The following is a 22487-nucleotide window of genomic DNA, read 5'->3' on the forward strand; positions in this document are numbered from 1 at the left end:
AGGTTCTATCCCACATCAAGGTAAACGAAAAGGTATAAAGTTCTCATGATGATGTTTTGATGCATTGACCATATGATGATATGTTTTTAAGGTTTTCATGGTTTTACTCATGTTTTAAGATATTGGTCATGCATCTCATGATTCATATTGACTATGTCCTATATTCATTGTTCATGCATACTTCTCGCATGTTTAGTGCTCTCCATGTACCAACGCATACTTTTTTTCTACATTGTATTATAATGTAGGGACGGACCATCATCGCGTACCTCATATTCGTGAATAGAGTTGAGCTTGTTACTTTCGCTTGTGGTGAGTCCTCATGTTTCGAGGACATGATATTTTACTTTTCCTGTGTCTTTATGACTTTTTAATGTTGTCATGGGTGAGCTAGGAGTTTGTATTATGCTCCCATCTAGTTAGTTGAGGCATGTTGGATATCGTGGCGTCTATGTTGTCTTTCATTCGAGTCACAGACTTAGTATCTTTTATTGAGACTTGTCATGTTGAGACTTTATTTCCACATCTATATCTTAGATTTGTTGCTTTACTTACCTTATGTATGCTCATGAATGATATTTTAAGAGGTTTGATTATGTTCCTCCGAAATTCTAATCGACATATCGCACCTAGGACCTAACTTGGATCGTGACATTGAACCACGTGAAAATTAAAAAATGCTAACACATGGAGAGTTTCAGAAATGATTTTGAAAATGTAAAGAACAAGGAATGGCCTTTGTCATCCAAACGATCCACACTTATAATAAATTGTCAAAGAATGAACACATTGGGGGTAAATTGTGGAAAGTAAAAGGAAAAGGTACTAATCTGAAATGGATAGATACACAGGGTGCAAAATGTAAAACACCCAAGAAAAATTGTAGGGATTACACAAATCTCATACCGTTAAGAGTTAATTATATCATATACATATACTTTTCAAAATTATAAAAATTCCTTAAATTTGGTGGAATCCGGATATATCACGTGCGTCCTGATACATGACCTAAAGTTATGTATCCGACCAATACATCACGTAAAGTGATGTATCCGACGTCCCGATACATCATGTAAAGTGATATATCCGATCGATACATCGCGTACAGTGATATATCAGAGAATAGGAGAGAGTAAGAATTTTTGTAATTTTTTCAAAAGGTAGAGAATTTTAGAGAATATGGTAAAATAAGTTTTTTTTCCTATTATTTTGCTAATTTTTAGACATTGGAGGCATAAACTATATTTAGAAAATATTTTTTATGTAACTTTAATTTTAACTCCAACTCAAACTTCATGATCAAACGCCCGCCGAATAAAATTGGCGGTCAATGCATTCATTTCATTCTGAATAAAATAACAGGGAGAATTCGTCCACGACTATGTCATATACATAGCCAGATAGGAAAACGCCTGTAACAGTGGGCACAACAGCTGATCCATGTTAGTAGGAAGGTTTGAATTTTTTTAAAAGAGGATTGGGAGTTGGGACGAAACAAATAGATAATCTAATAATGTAAGAATTAATTCATGTGCACATGTAAACAATGTGTTGGTTGGTGGATAAAGGAATGTCAAAAGCTATAAACAATTTGATGGCTAAAGCTCTTTATTTTGTGAATCTCAGTTGGGTATGCATTTAGGTTCCCATGGGAATATAAATGAAAAAACATAGCTTCTTTTCTTTGGTGTTTAACACCAAAATTTTAAATTTGTATCGTCAAGAATTTTCACATAATATATTTTACCAATTATTTTATTTAAATAGTCTATTTGTACAAAATGAAGACTTTTAACACAGAGACAAAAAACAAAATGCAATCATCTTTAATTTTTCTTCGCTGTCAATATGGTGCACCATTGGTTCTTGAAAAAAAAAAGAAGTTATTTCCATCTTTACACTTCTTTATTTCTTCAAAATTAAGGGTACAGAGGAAATTACATGATAAATAATCATATTCTCACGGTAAAATTTCAGAAGTCAACTAAGTTATTAAAGATTTTCTTGTTTCCATTTTACACTTGATCAATGATACAACACATCATTCGTATACAATTTTATGAATTAATATGATTATTTAATATGTGAATTTATATAAATTTATAATTCTTAAGATGAAATGGGAGGTTAGGGAAGCATAGTGGCATGGGTCATGGCCCCAAAAGTAAATGGGACGTTACATAATTAATATCGCCATTTCATTACCTAGGAGAATAAATAAGAGTCTGTCAAAATTTAATGACACAATACAGCATTTGGAATTTTTTTAAAAAAAAATAATACATGCACATAATCCATAAGCTTAATTAGATCCATTCATACTTGAAAAATAGTAGGTAAAATCCAAATAGACTGCATTGATGTGGTTTTTTACGGATTTGCCTTCTCTCCATTTCCTCAAGTGCATATTTATATTTAAAATTTTAAGGTCTATCTTTAATTTAATTTAATAAACCTCTTAACCATTATAAAAAATAACTTAGGGAAAAAAAACTCACTAATTTTGGTAAGAAAAACCTCATCTTTCACTAACTTGGCTCCTCATTAGTATAATTATTCTCATGATATATGTTCTACATATCCATTATTATCATTTCCCTAACCTAAAGAATACTCACCGTTTTTCTAATCTAACAAAATAAAAGCATAGATAAAGATTTGACATCTGGGGTAAAAAAATCAACAAAATAATTAAGATAAAAAAAAAAGTGATCAACTTTATTTTTAAACAGAAAATATTCTAAAACATTTCACAAATACTATTGTACAATATATATTTTCCTCTCCATTTTTTTCATTTCTTTCATAAATTATTCGCTAAATACTTATATTTTCTCAATAAAAATAAATTTTTAAATCTTTTTTCTATCAAAGGTAGTTTACAAGATTTCAACAAAAAATAAATGAAAAATATAAGGGATGTTATATGTTAAAGTAATTAAAATACATGATCTGAAATTTTTCTTTTTTTAATACTAAATTTTTAGAGATTATCTCGAGTTATTAATGTGTATTTTGAATCTTTTATGCACTCCTTTTTATTAAGAATATTCATGATTCATTTGATTAAATTTTTAAATAAAATCTATATATATAATAAAGGAGAAATATAGAAAAGGTGATGTGGCACTTCTCTATGGTCTCCATTTGCATTTTGTTTTCTTTTTTGGCTTTTTTTCTCTTATTTAAATTAATTATTGTATTGTAAAAGTAAATTACTTAATTTATTACAAATAAATATTCTATTATTGGAATAACATTTACAAAAAACTCTTCACATGCCAATTTACAAGAAATAATTATTCATAACTCACAGCTCTTTAATTTCTATTTTTAATAAATTTATTTTCCTTTTTTTCTTTTTTTCTTTCTTCTAATCATTAAATGATAATTTTTTAAGTATTTGTTTTCATTATTTAATTTATTTACAAGTAGTAATTACACATGATTTACACCTCTTTAATTTTTATTTTTAATAATATTCATAACCACCATAATTTTCATGTCCATAACCTCCAAACTTTAATTTATAAGTTTATGGTGTCTAATGGTATTTCTCTATATGCCTATATAAATTCACATTTAGTTTTATGAACATTCACATTCAAGATATCATTTCTTCTCTTCATCATATTGATTTGTGAATGAACTAGCAAGTAACAAAAAAAAAGTATATGAAGGTAAGAAATATTTTATTTTCAAGTCTTTCTTTCCATTTCCTCTATTTTGCTATATAAATTCCTATTAAGTTTCATGAAAATTCACATTCAAGATTATATTTTCTCTTATTCATAATATCGATTTGTGATTTAATTAACATATAAAAAAAAGTACACGAAGATAAACTTTAATTTGTAAGTATAAACTTTCCAAATTAAAGTTTACCTTCATGTAAATTTATGTTGTCTAATGGTATTCCTCTATATGCTATATAAATTCATATTTAGTTTTATAAACATTCACATTCAAGATATCATTTCTCCTCTTCATCATATTGATCTATGAATGAAATAACATGTAACAAAAAAGAAGTATATAAAGGTAAGAAATATTTTATTTTCAAGTCTTTCTTTTTATTTCCTTTATTTTGCCTATATATATTCATATTTAATTTCATGCAGATTCACATTCAAGATTATATTTTCTCTTATTCATTATATTGATTTGTGATTTACTTAACATATAACTTGGGTACCTATTTTTGTCCGAATTTAGTTTTTAAGTAGGGGCACTTTAGACTTTCTCCTAACAATTAGTTAATGAACCTGGACATTTTTAAGACTTAATTCAACCATATAAACTATCCTAAACCTCTATTCGCCCTGATTCTTTCACAATTCATCTATTTCGAATAACTTTCCCTCTACAAAAGCTCTCAATCACCATTGAAACATTCAAGCAATTCTCTCAAGTTCTCCATTAAAAGTCCAAATTTCTTTGATCTTCTCATTCAAGGTATGTGGACATTCATCCTAGGGTATCTTTCACCCATAAAGCCCAACAAATTCTCATCTTTTTCAATCAAATCAAGTATGTATCTTTATAGGTTTTGTGATCTCAATTCCAATTACATGAATAAAATTTTAATTATGATTATAAATCTATTTTAATATGAATTGATGATTATTGCATAGAATTGAAGGATTTTTCTATGAATTTTCCTACATTACTCTTTAGGGATCATGACATGCGTGATGGGTATTTTTAATTATACTTCCAATTGCTATTATTTTCATGAACTATGTATGGGTTGATATAAAGTATAAGATCATGCATGTTTTCAATACAATTTCATGATTACTAAGGCAATTAATGATGAACCTATGTTTTCACTTAAATTTCAAGTATGGGTCATGATGATGGGATTTCAAGTGTTCGAGCAAGTTTTATGAAGAATGGTGACTTAAGACCCTAATGATACTTTTTATGAAAAAAGATTGTAATGATGGAAGGTCTACACCCACATTATATGAATCACATGCTAATGAACTATTCCTATGAACAAGTTTATGAATTGGATTGGTAGTTTGATTGCCTTTCCACATGATAAGTTTATACTTCAATACAAGTATGAACTATGATTTATGACAAGTATGATTTATGATAACGATATATATTATGTGGGATATTGACTTACCACCGAGAGGACTTTGAGGTGGGGGGCTCGACCTAAGGGATCCTTAGTTGCAATCTCTAGTTCCTTAACTACGTTGCCATCGTAGGTTGCCTTTATGGCCTAACTAGTGGATCCACATATAGCACATGATGATGATATAGAGTCTACCTTGGCAAGTAGACTCTCTCTTCTCGATGTGGGAGTTACATCGAATTTCATGTTATAGTCCACATGATCTTAAATGTCAGTTATGGTTATCTCCCACATATGTATAGTCCTTATGATGTTTTAAATAACTAATACTATCCTTTACTTTTACATTATACTCTTATGGTTTATTTTGCATTGACTCTTCTCATGTCTACTTATGATTTTACTACCTCTTTTATCATACTATTTGAGATGGTTATGTCACGACCCAGAATCGGGTGTGATGGCACTCGCCTAACCCACCAAGACGAGTCAGCCTAAGAGTCTAAAGAATTACAAAAAATCTAAAATAAAAGTGTAAATGTAAAATCTAACATGATATAAATAAGGATAAGCGAAAACTAGATTCTAAATTATTCAAGATTTGGTGTCATATGTACAAGCCACTATTTTAACAGAAATGAAAGAGATACAAGTATATATATGTCTCAGTTCTAAAGTAGAACAAAACATAAGATAATGGACGACGAGAGTCTATCGAAGAGGACAATCTGCTACCTCTCAAACTTCCAGAAGCTCGGACCAGCCAAAGAGTACTATGAGCAGAAGGTGCCGAGCTCAGATCCTACATAGGGATGAGCATCAATAACACGGTACTCAGCAAAATGGAAATTAAACCCTAAGTAAAGCAATGCAGATCATGGTTACTCCAGACATCCCAACCACAATCCTCCACAACTACACACCTGCACTCAGACAGCCCAATCTATACAGTTTATATCACAATTGCACTAGAATACTAGACAGTCCACAATAGAAGGTGCAAATACATTCTCACCACTATACCCAGGCAAACACATATAATCTCAAATCATAATCAATCACAGAAATAAATAAATAAATGCAAATGCAATATCAAATATCGTAATGAATATTTATCCTACAATACACATCCGTTAATCACCTCAGATCGAAACCCATGGGACCTCACATAGACCATGTATCCGCCGGAATGACCTCAACCAATATCTTCCGGAAGAGACCTCAGTCATAATATCCACCAAAAAAAACCTCGAGAAATCACCTTAACCAGTAGAAACCTCGGTTCCAATATCTAGTACCTTACTCATATCATTTCTCAGCCATCACAGATACAATATATGCACAATTAAAAAGTGAACCAAGATAAATATTCAAAATGATGTCATATAAACCATAATCATACAATAGATCACTGTCCCGAAATCCACAATACTTAGACGATTAATCCTTATTCAAATCCACTATCACCCTTCAACTCATATAATTCAATTCAATCTAATGAACCAACACACCCTAATCTCCTCACATAGAAAATACAAGGTTCAACATACTTAACAAAGGTTAGAATTTCACTTGTCTTAGCCAAAAAGTCACGAACAATCTGAAATTACCGATTTTTCACTCTGATGATACTCCAAATCACCATAATCTAATTAAATATATATTCACAATCACATTTTGAATCTATTGACAATAACATCAAGAAATTTGGGTGGAAAGGGTAAAATGATCAAAAACCTCATATCAGAAATTAAACTCGGAATCTGATTATTTTTGGATGAAAATATTCTCCAAGTAATAAGGAATCTAATGGTGAAATACGTTTCAAATATAGAGTTAAAACGAGTTGAAAATCATTAGAAAATCAAAAAAAATTAAAATGAGTTGAAAATCATTAGAAAATCAAAAAAATTACATTGTTCTTGAAAAACCTCAAAATGTCCAATTTAAAATCCATAAATTGAAGTTAAAATACGAAATTATTTAATTGAAATTAAGGGAAAGTGTTTTAAATACATTACCCAATAGTTTTCCATGAAATATCCCCTTGAAATTCACCTTCACCGAGCTTAGAATGTCGAAAATGGAGGAAATTGGCCCTAATCCCGTCTTTTGGAAAAGACATTGTTTAGGCTGAATTATCTCTTCGCGATTGTGACTCACTTACGTCGCGATCGTGAAGGTCAGGACCTCGCTTCATCGTAATCGCGACCAATACCTCGCGATTGAGAAGACCAAAATAATGTAAAATAGCGATCGCAGAAGGGATCCTCCGCGATCGCGAGGAACAACCTGATGCACCAGTTGATAGCAATATTTCGCAAGGCTAAGTCTCTAAATGGACCCTCGGGATTCAATCGGAATCCTATGAACACAAAAAGATATGTATTCCCACTAATTTCGACGTTCCGGACTCAATAAAACCATCGGAATTTGAATTCGAGCCTTTCTAGAATCAAAATTTGATAAGTCGCAACTTAACCAGTTTCGGCACTTAAAGTATCCAAAATACCCTTGAGACTTCAGAAAATTATAACAAAGCAGTTTCTAGTGTTAGAATCATCTCCCAAAATGGAACCATTATAAATTCAATCCGAGCACCCGAACCTTAAATGTTGACCAAAGTCAAACTTGAACCAAACTTTAACTTAATTTCCAGCTTCTGACCTAAATTCCACGTTTTAACTCCAAATCTTATTTCGATAACTCTCCTAGACCAAATTCCACATTTTGAAGCTGATGGAATTCTATTCCGTGACTCGAAACTCTGAATGACTCCGAAACTCAAATTTTAACAACTTAAGCCCTAAGAACCCATTTTTTAAGCAAAACCTCAACTTTTCACAAAATTTCCAAATACTAACTTTCAAACCCAAACAAAGTGACTTGAAAAAAATAATAGGAGGGGTAAAATAGTAATTTATCAAAATATCAAAAATGACCTTCAGGGTCATTACATCATCCACTACTAAAATCCATTTTCATCCTCGAACAAAAAGTAAAGGACATACATGGAGTCTCAAAAAGTTGGGGGTAACGAGCCCACATGTCTGACTCTAACTCCCTAGTAGCCTCCCCCATGGACCAATGCTGCCACTGGACCTTAACCGAAGCTATCTCCTTAGTTCTCAACTTCTTAAACTGCTTGTCTAAAATAGCCACAGGCTCCTCCTCATATGTCAAATATGGGCTCAACTCCACCGAATCATGGGAAATCATATGAGACTCATCCGAAATGTAACGCTGTAGCATCAAGACATGAAATACTGGATGTACAGAAGACAGACTAGGTGGAAAGGCAAGTATGTAGGCCACCTCTCCCACTCGATCTAAGATCTTAAACGGGACAATAAACCTTTGGTTGAGCTTGCCCTTCTTTACGAACCTCATAACACCCTTCAAGGGCCAGACCCTCAAACATACTGGTCACCAACCATGAACACCAAAGGTCTAATCTGCCTATCAGCATAGCTCTTATGGAGACTCTGAGTAGTTAAAAACCTATCTAAATCAGCACCCGCTCCATGGTATCTCAAAGAAAATCGGTGTCTAAGCTATCCATTGCCACAGAATCAAACCATCTAATAGGCGATCTACATCTCCAACCATACAAGGACTCAAAACGAGCCATCTGGATGCTGTAATGGTAACTATTGTTATAAGAGAACTCCACCAAGGGCAACTATTAATCCCATCGAGCACCAAAATTAATCACACATGCTCGTAGCATATCTTCAAGTACCTGAATAGTCCTCTCAGACTATCCGTCCGTCTGAGGGTGGAATGTGGTACTCAAATCCAATCGGGTACCCAATCCAAATTGCATGGCCTCTCAGAAGTGAGATTTGAATAAAGAGTCCCGATCCGATATGAAGAAAATAGGAACTCCATGGAGTCTAACAATCTGACTGATATAGATTTATGTCAATCTATCTACCGTGAAACTAACCTTAACTGGAATGAAATGAGCCAATTTGGTCAATCAATCGACCATAATCCAAATGGAATCAAAACCTCCTATGGTAATAGACGAACCCACCACGAAATCTACCGTGATCCTCTGCCACTTCCAAGTAGGAATGGGCATTCTTTGAAACTCACCCCTGGGTCTCTGATGCTCACACTTGACCTACTGGCATGTCAAACACTTGGACATAAACTCAGTGATGTCCTTCTTCATACCACACCATCAATAGTGCTGACTCAAGTCATGGTACATCTTTGCTACTCCTGGATGAATAGAATATCGAGTGCAATGGGCCTCCTCAAGTATCAATCTGACCAATTCATCCACCTTGGGCACACAAATATGACTACCAATCCTCAAAACACTCTCTAAATTAAGAACCGCTTCCTTAGCTTCACCTCTCATCACCTTATCTCGAATGAGGGACAAATTTGCATCCTCAAACTTCCTCTCTCGAATCTGATCCATCAAAGAAGAGCGGGCCTCTATAAAAGCAAGCATCCGGCCCTCATCAAAAAGTTGCAATCTTACCAACCCATTGGCCAATATTTAAGCATCTCTAGCCAAGGGTTGCTCCTCATCTCGAATAGCTACAAGACTTCATATGATAGAAGTCTTCCTACTCAATGCATCGACCACCACATTAGCCTTCTTAGGTGATATTAGATAGTCAAATCATAATCCTTTAGAAGCTCAACCCACCTCCTTTGCCTCAAATTCTAGTCCCACTGGCTGAAGATGTATTATAGACTTCGATGATCAGTGAATATCTCACAATAAACTTCATACAAATAATGCTGCCATAACTTCAAAATAAAGATAACCCTTGCCAACTCTAAATAATAGGTGGGATAGTTCTTTTCATAAGTCTTTAATTGCCTCGAAGCATAGGCAATTACCTTCTCCTTTTTCATCAACACTCCACCTAAGCCTACTCCCGATACATCAAAATACATGGTGAAGTCAGCACCCTCCTTAGGCAAGCTCAACACAGGTGCAATAGTCAATAATACCTTGAGCTTTTGGAAACTCTCCTCGCATTTATTCGACCAATGAAATACCAGATTCTTCTAAAAGAGCCTAATCAATAGAGTTGTTATCGTGGAGAAGCCTTGAACAAAATGGTGATAATACCCTGCCAAACCTATAAAACTGCGAATCTCGGTAGTTGAGGTAGGTCTAGTCCATCCTTGGACTGCCTTGATCTTCTCCGAATCGACTTTAATCCCTCATTGGACACCACATGCCCTAGGAACATCACCGAACTCAACCAAAATTCACATTTGGAGAACTTGGCATAAAGCTTCTCCTCCCTAAGCCTCTGGAGCTCAATCCTCAAGTGTTGCACATGATCTGCCTCAATCTTAGAGTAACCAAAATATCATCAATAAAGATAATCACAAAGGAATCCAGATACGAACGAAATACCCCATTCATCAACTCCATAAATGCTGCTGGGGAGTTAGTCAGCCCGAAATACATAACAAGGAACTCGTAGTGGTCATATCTGGTATGGGAGGTTGTCTTAGGAATATCTGAAGGCCGAATCATCAACTTATGATACACAGATCTCAAATTGATCTTAGAAAATAAGGCCGCTCTTTGGAGCTGATCAAATAATTCATTGATACGGGGAAGAGGGTAGTTGCTCTTGACAGTCACCTTGCTCAACTGTCTATAGTTGATACAAATCCTCATAGACCCATCTTTCCTTTTCACAAATAGCACCGAGACACCCTAAGGCAAAATACTAGGGCGAATAAACCCTTTACTCAATAGATCCTCAAGCTGCTCCTTTAGGTCCTTCAACTCAACTGGAGCCATACAATAAGGAGAAATAGAAATGGACTTGGTTCCCGGCTCAAGGTCAATAGTAAAGTCAATATCCCTGTCAAGTGGAACCCCTATAATATCAGTAGGAAATACATCCATAAACTCTCGAATTATAGGAATAGACTCCATAAAAGGTAGCTCAATATCAGTATCACGAATAAATGACAAATGCGCCAAACAACCCATATCGATCAATAGCTGGGCCTGAATATAAGAGATAACCTTACTAGGATAGGAACCACTCGAACCTTTCCACTCCATCTGCGGCCTACCAGGCATAGTTAAGGTCACCTTCTTGGCATAACAATCAAGAATAGCATGATACGGAGATAACCAATCCATACTCAAGATGACGTCGAAGTCCACGATATCAAGGATAATCATATACACCCATATCTCATAACCCGCCAAAGACACAAGATAGAATCGGTACACCCGATCCACAACTAAGGGCTCTTCTAATGGGGTAGAAACATACACGAGCATATGATCACATAGCAAGTCAAACCCAAAAAACAAATATGCTGACACATACGAATAAGTAGAGCCAGGATCAAATAACACAGATACAGGGCAATAAAATACTGGAACAATACCTGTGATGACTGCATCGGAGGCCTCAGCCTCAAGTCTACCTTGAAAAGCATAATAATGAGCTCCCCGTCTGCCCCCTATCTAGGTACCTCCTCTACCACCCTGTTATGCTAAGGCTTCACCCTCTCCCTTCTAATACGGCCACCTCTATCGGACTGACCTTTACCATGACCCTGGACCGGACCTCAAACTGGCGGTGCCGGACCTCTGACTGACGCTGCTGTGTAAGTAAGGTGTGGACCTGAATGAGTCTGCATGAGGCACTATTGTACCATATGGTTAGGGGATCCACACCCAAAACACTATCTTAGAACAGATAACTGATGTGGAGAGATAGGAGGAATATTGTAACCACCTCAACCCGCAGGCCTATGCTGTGAACCGGATGAACCTTGACCCGAACTATATGAACCATGATAACCCTGTCCTCTCTCAAATGATGGCATAGAGGCATGAATTGGCCCTCTATACTGAAAGGAACCACCTCATCTGTAAGAACCTCTACCTCAAGATGAGGTATCCGAAAACTGCCCAGAAGCACGAGCCTTCTTGGGGTCCCCGAACTCTTCCTTCTCCATTAACTCCGCCTCTTTGGCAACACTAACTATCGACTAAAGGAATCTCTATTTCTAGATACCTAGAATATTGACTTCCTGATAGAATAAGTCAAACCTCTCATGAAACGGCAAACCCTCTCGGTCTCATCGGGGATGATAGCGGTGGTATATCTGACTAGCTGACAAAAGCAAACCTCATACTCAGAAACGGACATCCCACCCTACCTCAGGATCTCAAATCTGAAGAGACTCTTCTCCCTCATACTCCAAGGGATGAAACGATCATAAAAAGCACTGGTGAAAGCCTCCCAAGTCACTAGAGGAGATCTAACTGGTAACAATCCAGAATATGTCCTCCACCACTCTCTAGCCGGACCACAAAGTTGAAGAGTAACATATCGAACATCATGGGACTCAGCCAACCCAACTGTCTCAAGCAACTCCCTACATATGGTCAAGAACTCATATGCATCCTTGGTCTTCCCCCCTAGAGCTAAGGTGAGTCCATCTTCATGAACTTTTCATAACAACGATGCTTATCCTTAGTCAATGGAGTTGCTGGTGCGTCCTGAACCTTGACTACTGGAGCTGGAGAAACCTCATCTATAGGGACTACTAGCGGCTATCCTACCTGTCTCTGAGCCTTAGAAGCCTGGTGTTGGTCTGGAACCTGGACCCTCATTCGGGTCTGTGATGTATCGGGTGTTCCTGCTGCACTGCCAGTATGTGCCATAGTCTCGAGCATGCCCAACACCCTCAATAAAGTGTCTTATAGTAATGGTGTTGTTACATACTTAGGAGGAACCTGCTCCCCTCTAGCCTCTGTCGTCGACTTAGAGGAAATGCTCCTCTCATGATCCTTGGCTGATGCCGCTCCTTGTCCCCATCCCTTACCTCGGCCTTTGGCCCTACCTCTACCTCTACCCCGAGCTGGGGGTCTCAGTAACAACCTCAAGGGATGGCTCCCCTCATCCAATAGAAGCTGATGCTCGAGTTCTAGCCATCTATCGAAAGAATATGCGATAACTCAACAATTATACAAGAACCCACGCATGACAAAATTGAAAGAAATAAAAGAGAATTTCCTAACAGTCTTCATAGCTCCTTAAAGATAAGTAACGGACGTCTTCACACCGATCCTCATGGCTCTACTATACTGGGTTTGTACACATGTGAGACCTATGAACCTGGGCTCTAATACCAATTTGTCATGATTCGAAATTGGGTGTGATTGCACTCGCCTAACCAACTAAGACGAGTCAGCCTAAGAGTCTAAACAATTCAAAGAAATCTAAAATAAAAGTGGAAATGTAAAGTCTAACATGATATAAATAAGGATAAGCAAAAAGTAGATTCTAAATTACTCAAGACTTGATATCACATGTATAAGCCATTATTTCAACAGAAATGAAAGAGATACAAGTATATATATGTCTAAGTTCCAAAGTAAAACAAAACATTAGATAATAGACAACGAGAGTCTGTCGAAGAGGACAAGCTTCTACCTCTCAAACATCCAGAATCTCAAACCAGACAAAGAGTACTATGAGCAGGAGGTGTCGGGCTTAGATCTTACATAAATGTAGAAGCAAGGGGTGAGCACCAATAACACGGTACTCAGCAAAATGGAAACTAAATCCTAAGTAAAGAAATGCGGAATACGGGTACTCTGGACATCCCAACCACAATCCTCCACAACTACACACCTGCACTCAAACAACCTAATCTATATAGTTTATATCACAATTGCATTAGAATACTAGACAGTCCACAATAGAAGGCACAATACATTCTCACCACTATACTCAGGCAAACACATATAATCTCAGATTATAATCAATCACTGGAATAAATGAATGCAAATGCAATGTCAAATATCGTGATGCATGTTTGTCCTACGATACACATCCACTGATCACCTCAGACCAAAACCCATGAGGACCTCACATAGACCATGTATCCTCCGAAAATGACCTCGGCCAATATTTGTCGAAAGAGATCTCAGTCATAATATCCATCAGAAGATACCTCGGCCACCAGAAGAAACCTCGACAAATCACCTCAACCGATAGAAACCTTGGTCTCAATATCCAATATCTTACTCATATTATTTTTCAGCCACCACAGATACAATATATGCACAATTAAAAAGTGAACCAAGATAAATATTCAAAATGATGTCATATAAACCATAATCATACAATAGATCACTGTCCCGAAATCCACAATACTTAGACGATTAATCCTTATTCAAATCCACTATCACCCTTCAACTCATATAATTCAATTCAATCTAATGAACCAACACACCCTAATCTCCTCACATAGAAAATACAAGGTTCAACATACTTAACAAAGGTTAGAATTTCACTTGTCTTAGCCAAAAAGTCACGAACAATCTGAAATTACCGATTTTTCACTCTGATGATACTCCAAATCACCATAATCTAATTAAATATATATTCACAATCACATTTTGAATCTATTGACAATAACATCAAGAAATTTGGGTGGAAAGGGTAAAATGATCAAAAACCTCATATCAGAAATTAAACTCGGAATCTGATTATTTTTGGATAAAAATATTCTCCAAGTAATAAGAAATTTAATGGTGAAATCCTTTTTAAAAATGGAGTTAAAACGAGTTAAAAATCATTCGAAAATCAAATTTACTTTGTTCTTGAAAAACCCCAAAATGCCCACTTTGAAATCCACAATTTGAAATTAAAATATGAAATTATTCAATGAAAATTAAGGGAAAGTGTTATAAATACATTACCCAATAGTTTTTCACAAAAACTTCTCTTGAAATTCACCTCCACCGAGCTTAGAATGTCAAAAATGGAGGAAATTGGCTCTAATCCTGTCTTTCGGAAAAGACACTGTTCATGCCGAATTATCTCTTCGTGATCGCGACCTACTTACGTTGCAATCACGAAGGTTAGGCCCTCGCTTCATCGCAATCACAATCAATACCTCATGATCGCGGAGACCAAAATAATGGAACATCGCGATCGCGGAAGGGATCCTCTGCAATCGCAAAGAACAACTTAATTCACCAGTTGACAACAACATTTTACAAGCCTAAGTCTCTGAATTGACCCTCGGGATTCGATCGGAATCTCGTGAACACAAACCAGCTATTTAATCCTACTAATTTCAATGATACGGTCTCAATGGAATCATCGGAATTTGAATTCGAGGCCTCCTTGACCTGAAATCTGATAAGTGGCAACTAAACTAGTTTCGGCACTTGAATATCCAAAATACCCTCGGGACTTCTAAAAATTATAAGGAAGTCATTTCTAGCGTTAGAATCACCTCCCAAATCCATTGGAACCATTAGAAATTTAATCCAAGCATTCGAACCTCAAATGTTGACCAAAGACAAACTTGAACCAAACTTTAACTCAATTTCTAGCTTCGGGCCTAAATTCTACGTTTTAACTCCAAATCTGATTCTGAAAACTCTCCTAGACCAACTTTCACATTTTGGATCTGATGGAATCAATGAAATTCCATTCTGAGATTCGAAACTCAATTTTTGACAACTTAAGCCTTTAAAACCCATTTTTTAAGCAAAACCTCAACTTTTCACAAAATTTCCAAAAACTAACTTTCAAACCCAAACGAAAGGGACTCGGAGAAACTAACGGGAGGGGTAAAACAATAATTTATCAAAAATACCAAAAATGACCTTCAAGGTCATTACAGGTTATTTGCACAACATGGTTTTATTATGCATTACATTGCCTACATACTTAGTACAAATGTACTAACGCATACTTCATTGCCTATATATTATATCATAATGCAGGGACAGATGCTCCATCCTCTTCTCGTGGCTAGTTGATGATTTATTGAAAATTGTGTGGTGAGTCATCATGCTTTGAGGGAAAACCGAGTCTATCTTTCCTCTTATTGTCATTTCTAGACAATGATGAATGTTTTGTGACTATTCCATGTCTTGTCATTACTTTCTTTGAGGGTGAGCTAGGAACATGTCCTAGTGCCCGTATATGTAGTCATGTAGAGGCATGTTGGATATGCGTATGGATTCTATGTTGTCTTCATTCTTGATATGCTATGTTCTTGGATTTCTTATGAGTTTCCGCTTTATTGTTACCTTATGTATGTTTATGATATGCTAAGAGGCTTGGTTGGAGTTTCTTCGGGAATTCTAATCGCCGTGTCAACACCTAGGTCTTATCTTGGGTCGTGACAATGAGTTTTTGAAATAATAAGGTGACACATCTCTTATAGCCACCGATTTTTTTTGTTCATTATTTTTCCGAAATTATAATATGTATATAGAATCAAGTACTCCTACAAAAGATAGAGAAAATTAAAATATAAAAAAATATGTTAACATAGAATATTATATTTTTTTATTTCAAAATATGACCTCTTATTTCATTTACTTTACTACAATAAATATTTTATTTTACTATATACATACAAATACTGTGTACTTAAAAAGATGCAAGAAAAAGAATTTATTTTGTAAATTGAAAAAGACGAAAAACATATCATGAAGAAAAATATCAATATTATTTTATATATTCGACACTAACTTGAATATAAACATTATATATTCTTTTATTAAAATAAAAGATTATTCATTTAAAAATTTATATATATGTACATAATCACGTGAAGCACAGACAATTTCACTAGTTAAAATTAAAATCAAATTGATTATATCAAAAAGAAATCAGAAAGTATAATTAAAGTAATGATATTAATGAGGAGTCAAAATTAGTGAAAGAGATTTGTTTTACCAAAGTTGGTGAGTTTTTTCCTAACTTGTTTAACTATGATTAAGAAGCTTATTAAATTAAATAAAATCCAAACCCTTAAATTTTAAATATGATATGCGTCTCTCATCTATAGATGCACTTGAGGAAATGAAAGAAAATATGTAATGAATATGAGCCAAATCGATTTTATTCTCTACTTGGGGATTCGAAAAACCAATAAACATCCACGAATAAATTATTTTCTATTGGTGAAATCCATCGATGATCCCTTAAAGTTGACACCAACTTTAACTTAGATACCTCAACTAGACTTTGTTCAGTTTAGACACCTCAAGTAAGGCTCCAATGTGTCATTTTGATACTTTTTTGACAATCACAAAAATATATTAAGTGTGTGTAATGCACTCTCCTGACGTATCAAAAGCATCGAATTAAATAAAGACATGTGACATATATATATATCAAAAATAATTATCAAATAATGACTTTTGAATAGAAAAAAAATGACCAATAATTTGATGACACGTGACATTTTTTAAATCTAAATAATAATTTTTTTAAAAAATAAAAATTAACAACTATTAACCCCCACCCCTACACCCTATCAATGGTCTTCCAACACCACTCACCCGCCGTGTCTTCCAACACCACCTTTTTTCACTCCATATACAAATGAACATATATACATCCTCAATTTCATCTCCCTCATTGTCTCTTTTAAGAAAAATACCATTTCTTTTTTACCCTTAATTTTTACTAATTTGGTAAATTCACATTGGATTTCTGTTGATTTCTTCATTGTCGAGCAAAAACGGAAGTAAAGGATGTCCAAAACTGTAAATGCTGAAAGCAGGGGCCGGCGACGAAGCAACAGTCGGAGGAGCCACCCACCGCCGCCATCTCAACCGGAGATAAACATAAAATTACTAATAAACATAAAAACCCCACAAATGAAAGCACATTAAACAAGAAAAATTACTAAAATCCAGCACCGATCTATGAGATAGTAAAATGAAAGGTTAATTAATAAGTAAGAGGTATGATTGATAAAAATGGAGCTAAATAATCAAAACAAAATCGTGCTAATTGATTTTGGAGAAGAAGAACAACAAATGAAGAAGAAGAATGCTAAAAAATGAAGAAGAAGAACAAAAAAAAATATTAAGAAAAAACGCTCTTCACGCGCTTAAAATGAAATGACTGCGTTAACAGTATGTCTATTATATGAGGGAAAAGTAGAATTGACGAAGCTCGATTTCCTTAGATTCTAAACCATATTCGTATCCCCAACCAAAATGGCAACTTTATAGAAGTTGATACAAGTACCGTATAATCCTTCCTTTCACTTTTGTTTGTGCCCTATATTAGCCTCTTTATCGTATAAGAATCTTAAAGATTTTAAAAGATAATATATAATTAAAGGAACATTAATTCGAAACAAAAATATGAAAAAAAATCAAAATAAAGTAGAATATTATAAAATGAAAAGAGAAAAAACACAAAAAAAAATTAAGAAGGGTTGATGGAGCATGTTCAAAGAAGAAAGAAAATGTTACAGAAGAGAGACAAGGTGATCTTATTTGTAGTGAGTTAAGATTAATCTTTTCGTGTCGACACGTACCGTTTATCTTTGTGCAATTTTCACGACTTCAATGATATTTCTTCAAATTTTAAAATTCCTTATTAAAATTTTTGTTTCCGCCACGGATAGTAAGTACTCATTTATCCTTAATAAATAGTTTTGAATTCGAATCCCTTTGAGTACGAAATCACTTTTGTTTGGTAACAATTTACCTCATAATATGAGACTTTCAGCGAATTTAATTTTAATCGAACTCTTATACGAGTACTGGACATTTAAGGTGGAAAACAGACGAGAATAAAAGGACTATGCCACACCATATACAATCATAAATGATCCAACCAACTCATTTCTAGCCTATTCAATACCCACAAGCCACAATCATTAATCAAAGGTTTTTCTTTTCCAGCTTCAACTAGGGCTGTATGGGACAAATCGATAAACCGTATCAAACCGACAAATCGAATTAAACCGGAAAAAAACACGACTAGTGGTTTGGTTTGACTTGGTTTGATGTTTGGAAAAATACCCGACCATTATAGGGTTGATTTGGTTTTAACTAAAAAAAGTCAAACCGAACCCAAACCGACCCGATTATAGATATATTACTTTTAAATTATGTTATACATAAAAATATTTATTAAAATGTAATTTATAAATACTTTTTAAAAAAAATTCATAATTTTTATTTTTTTTTCTTACATTTAAATTTGGACTTGAGAAACTCATCTAAATAATATAAAAAAAAAGCTCAACTTATAAAGTTATATTATAAAGTTAAAACTTCAAACAGTGTTCTGCCTCCATCTTATATGTTGATATTTTGTACTAGAACTCTTTTTAAGAAGCACTGCTCTGTGCTTTTTATTAGATACTATGAAAAATCCGAAAAATCCGAAAAAATCCAAAAAATCCGAGAAAAATTGATATCGAAAAACTCAACTTTTATTGGTTTGGTTTGATTTATAGATTTAATAACCCGACACAAATAGTTTGATTTGATTTATAAAACATTCAAACCAACCCAATCCATGTGCACCCCTAGCTTCAACATAAACTTGTGTGACACTGTGACTGCGTGCTTTACTTCTTTTATAAACTTAGAGTGTGTTTGGTAGAGAGAAATAAATTCCTTAAAAACAAAATATTTATTTAAATTGTGTTTGGTAGAGAGAAATAAATTCCTTAAAAACAAAATATTTATTTAAATTATATATAATTTTTTAAACTAATACGCTTTACTTCTTTTTCAAAAAATTAAACATAATAATAGAGTTATTTGATTTTAAGATAAACATTTTTTATGAAAATATTTTTCATTTTAACAAACACGCTCCTGTTTAGTGCATATTCAAATTAATTTGATAATTGAATTAAGGAGAAAATAATTCCAACAAAATAGTCCAAAAATGTAATGCTTCTATTCACATGTTTACCAAATTCTTATTGCATTAATAAAGGAACTCAAGCGGATAACATGGGGAAACTACTAAAGTACTTCGTTAATCTTTAATCGTCCATATAGGATTTGACCACCCTTTAAGAAACAATAGATAATATTAATTATTCATAATTATATAAATAATTATTTCAAATTACTTGTCAATTTACAAAATTAAAATAGAATTAATTTTTAAAATATGATTTTTCCTTAAAATTATTTTTTTAAAAAAAATATATAAACAAATTTGTAAGGTATAAAAAAGCTTTTTAAAAGGTAATTAGTAAAACCATCTTCCTTAATTATGATTTATTAAAACAACTAATATGAGACATGTAAGAATAAATGAATATGCATCATTAGTCGAACTTGTTGTACACTCCATAGATTGCTAAACAAAATTTTACGTAGATAAAATCAGAAAAGAATGGAACAAATGTATATATACAGATTACTCAGTTAATTCTTGCTAAACCCACTCGCAAAAAAATGTTAGACAGAGAGTAGATATAGCAAAAAAAATTTGTTTAGTGTTTATCCATTGTATAGAAGTGTCGTAAATAGACGAATTTGCCCCTTCCATGCTAACGGAATGTGCAAAATCATACCCCTGAGAGCCAGCGAAAGTACTCGCTGATTTCCTCCCCAATCTGGCCAGCCTCCATATCGTCAACAGGAACGACGACGTCACTCCGCCGGCTACTACCACTGAAAAACCTACCGGAGCTCCGGAATGACGCAATTCTGTCGACGTAATCACGTAGCCAACTCCGTCCGCCTGAAATATCAGCAGTTAAACTCTCCCCCGGAGGCTCCGGTACCGGAACTCCAATTGATTCCTTATCACCACTGCATTCGGAAACTCCTCTCCGGTGAATTGACCCTATCGACAGTTCGTGACCTTCTTCAACAACATATTCAAATGAACCAATGGAATAGGATCTACGCCCTTCGCTCGAGACGGAATCTAACCCGACCCGTCTTCGACTTACACTCCCTATTTCTAGTCTAAAACTACCGCTATTAGGAGTGCCTATAGTACGTCCGTCGGAGTTTGTTGCTGCCAATACTTTGCTGAGTACATCTGCTTCGGCAGGGTTCACATTAGAGCGACAAAGCGGACAAGTCTGGTTAGTTACAAGCCACGTGTCGATACAATCACTGTGAAAAGCATGGCAACAAAGTGGAAGCAAACGGAGCTGATCATGCTGTTCAAATTTTGAGAGACAAACTGCACAGTCAATTCCAGTCAAATTGCCAGTCACAGAACCAAAACTGAATAGTGGCAATGACTGAAGCAGTCTACCCGAGAATCGATGTCCAGAGGCTGCGGAATGTGGTACGACGTCGTCGGCGGAGGAGTAGGTACGGGAGGAGCTGCGGGAGAGTAAGCGAAGGAGGAGGTAAATGGAAGCAGAAAGAATAACGGCGGAGGCAATAATGATGATAACAATCATAATCGAAGAAGAAACAGAAGAAGAAGAAGGGGAATTATCGTTTGTATTCTCTTGGACGGTGCTGGGAATTGCACCACCGTTGACGGAAGTGAAAGAGAGCGGCGGTGGTTGTGCATAATAGGTGGACATTTTCCAAATGTGATATTGAGAGGCGGAGAGAGAAAAGTGGATGTAATTAATTCTTAGGTCTTCAGTAGAGAGAGAAGATGAGTGCAGAAGAGGGAAGAGAGCATTTATGAGGTGAAAGAGGAGAAATATATGTTTATATTCGAGCTGAATTCATCGGTGACCTCATAAAATTATACCAACAATACAATCTTAAAAGTAGAAGTAATGGAATAGACGTGGTGATGGTGAGGGTATTAGAAGACGACCTTCCCATGATATTTTACTTTAATTTGTTTCTTTGATTGGAGTTTTAAAAAATAATATATTTTTGAATATTATAATTTTGAATTAAGGATATATAAAATGTATTGGTCTTAAATATTGTAAATTCAAATTTAAGAGTTGTGATTTTTTAATTTTTTTTTTCAAATGAACTGAAAAAAAAAATTGAAATGAAAGAAAATAATAACATAGATAGAGGTTGTTTAAATATGTGAATAGCCGAGGCTTCCATATTTGGTGAAAGTGAGGGAGAAAAGGAGAGTGTGAGCGGTGACAGAGATAGGCGAGCAAAATAAATAGAGAGAGAGAGAAATGAGGCTGGGCCGTAGGGGCTAACTGTGTTGCATTAAGGTTTTGGTAGGTCCTCTTTCTACTCGCTTTTAAAGCACATCTTCATATGCAATTTGGGTTGAAGTTTCAATATATGAAAATTAGACATGACTTGCACTCATAAATTTTAAACACTATATTAACATATAAATTTGATATAAAATTATTATTTTTATAATGAACAAGATAATATAATATCCAAAAATCATATTAATACGATATTTTAATAAAAACTATTAATAAAGTAATTATCAGCTATTACAATTCGTCAAATTACAATTATTTACAAAGGTCTATAGATGCAAAAAATAAACAATAACAACGGTAGTAACTAACTATTTTTTCATATAATCTTCTCACATTATATGAATAATCTCTTCATAACGAGCATACATTTCTAGATCAAATGACCAAGAAGACAAAGCAACATTGTTACTCTGAGGGACTAGATAGATAGAATTATAGTTGAAATCATAATGATGCATTT

The 22487-nt window shown here is 34.6% G+C and overlaps 1 protein-coding gene across 1 annotated transcript; it reads right to left on the reverse strand.

Moving 5' to 3' along the window:
* Positions 1-20282: 20282 nt before the first annotated feature.
* Positions 20283-21598, reverse strand: LOC129877286 (E3 ubiquitin-protein ligase ATL4-like). Its single transcript, XM_055952765.1, has one exon. The coding sequence runs from the start codon at positions 21407-21409 to the stop codon at positions 20426-20428; it is 984 nt and encodes a 327-aa protein (XP_055808740.1). The 5' UTR covers positions 21410-21598; the 3' UTR covers positions 20283-20425.
* Positions 21599-22487: the final 889 nt, after the last annotated feature.

The sequence above is a fragment of the Solanum dulcamara genome, chromosome 12, assembly GCF_947179165.1.
Source record: "Solanum dulcamara chromosome 12, daSolDulc1.2, whole genome shotgun sequence".
Taxonomy (NCBI): Eukaryota; Viridiplantae; Streptophyta; class Magnoliopsida; order Solanales; family Solanaceae; genus Solanum; species Solanum dulcamara.

Excerpts from the sequence above, each read along its gene's own strand:
- LOC129877286 (XM_055952765.1), bottom strand. The coding sequence starts at position 21,409 with ATGTCCACCTATTATGCACAACCACCGCCGCTCTCTTTCACTTCCGTC.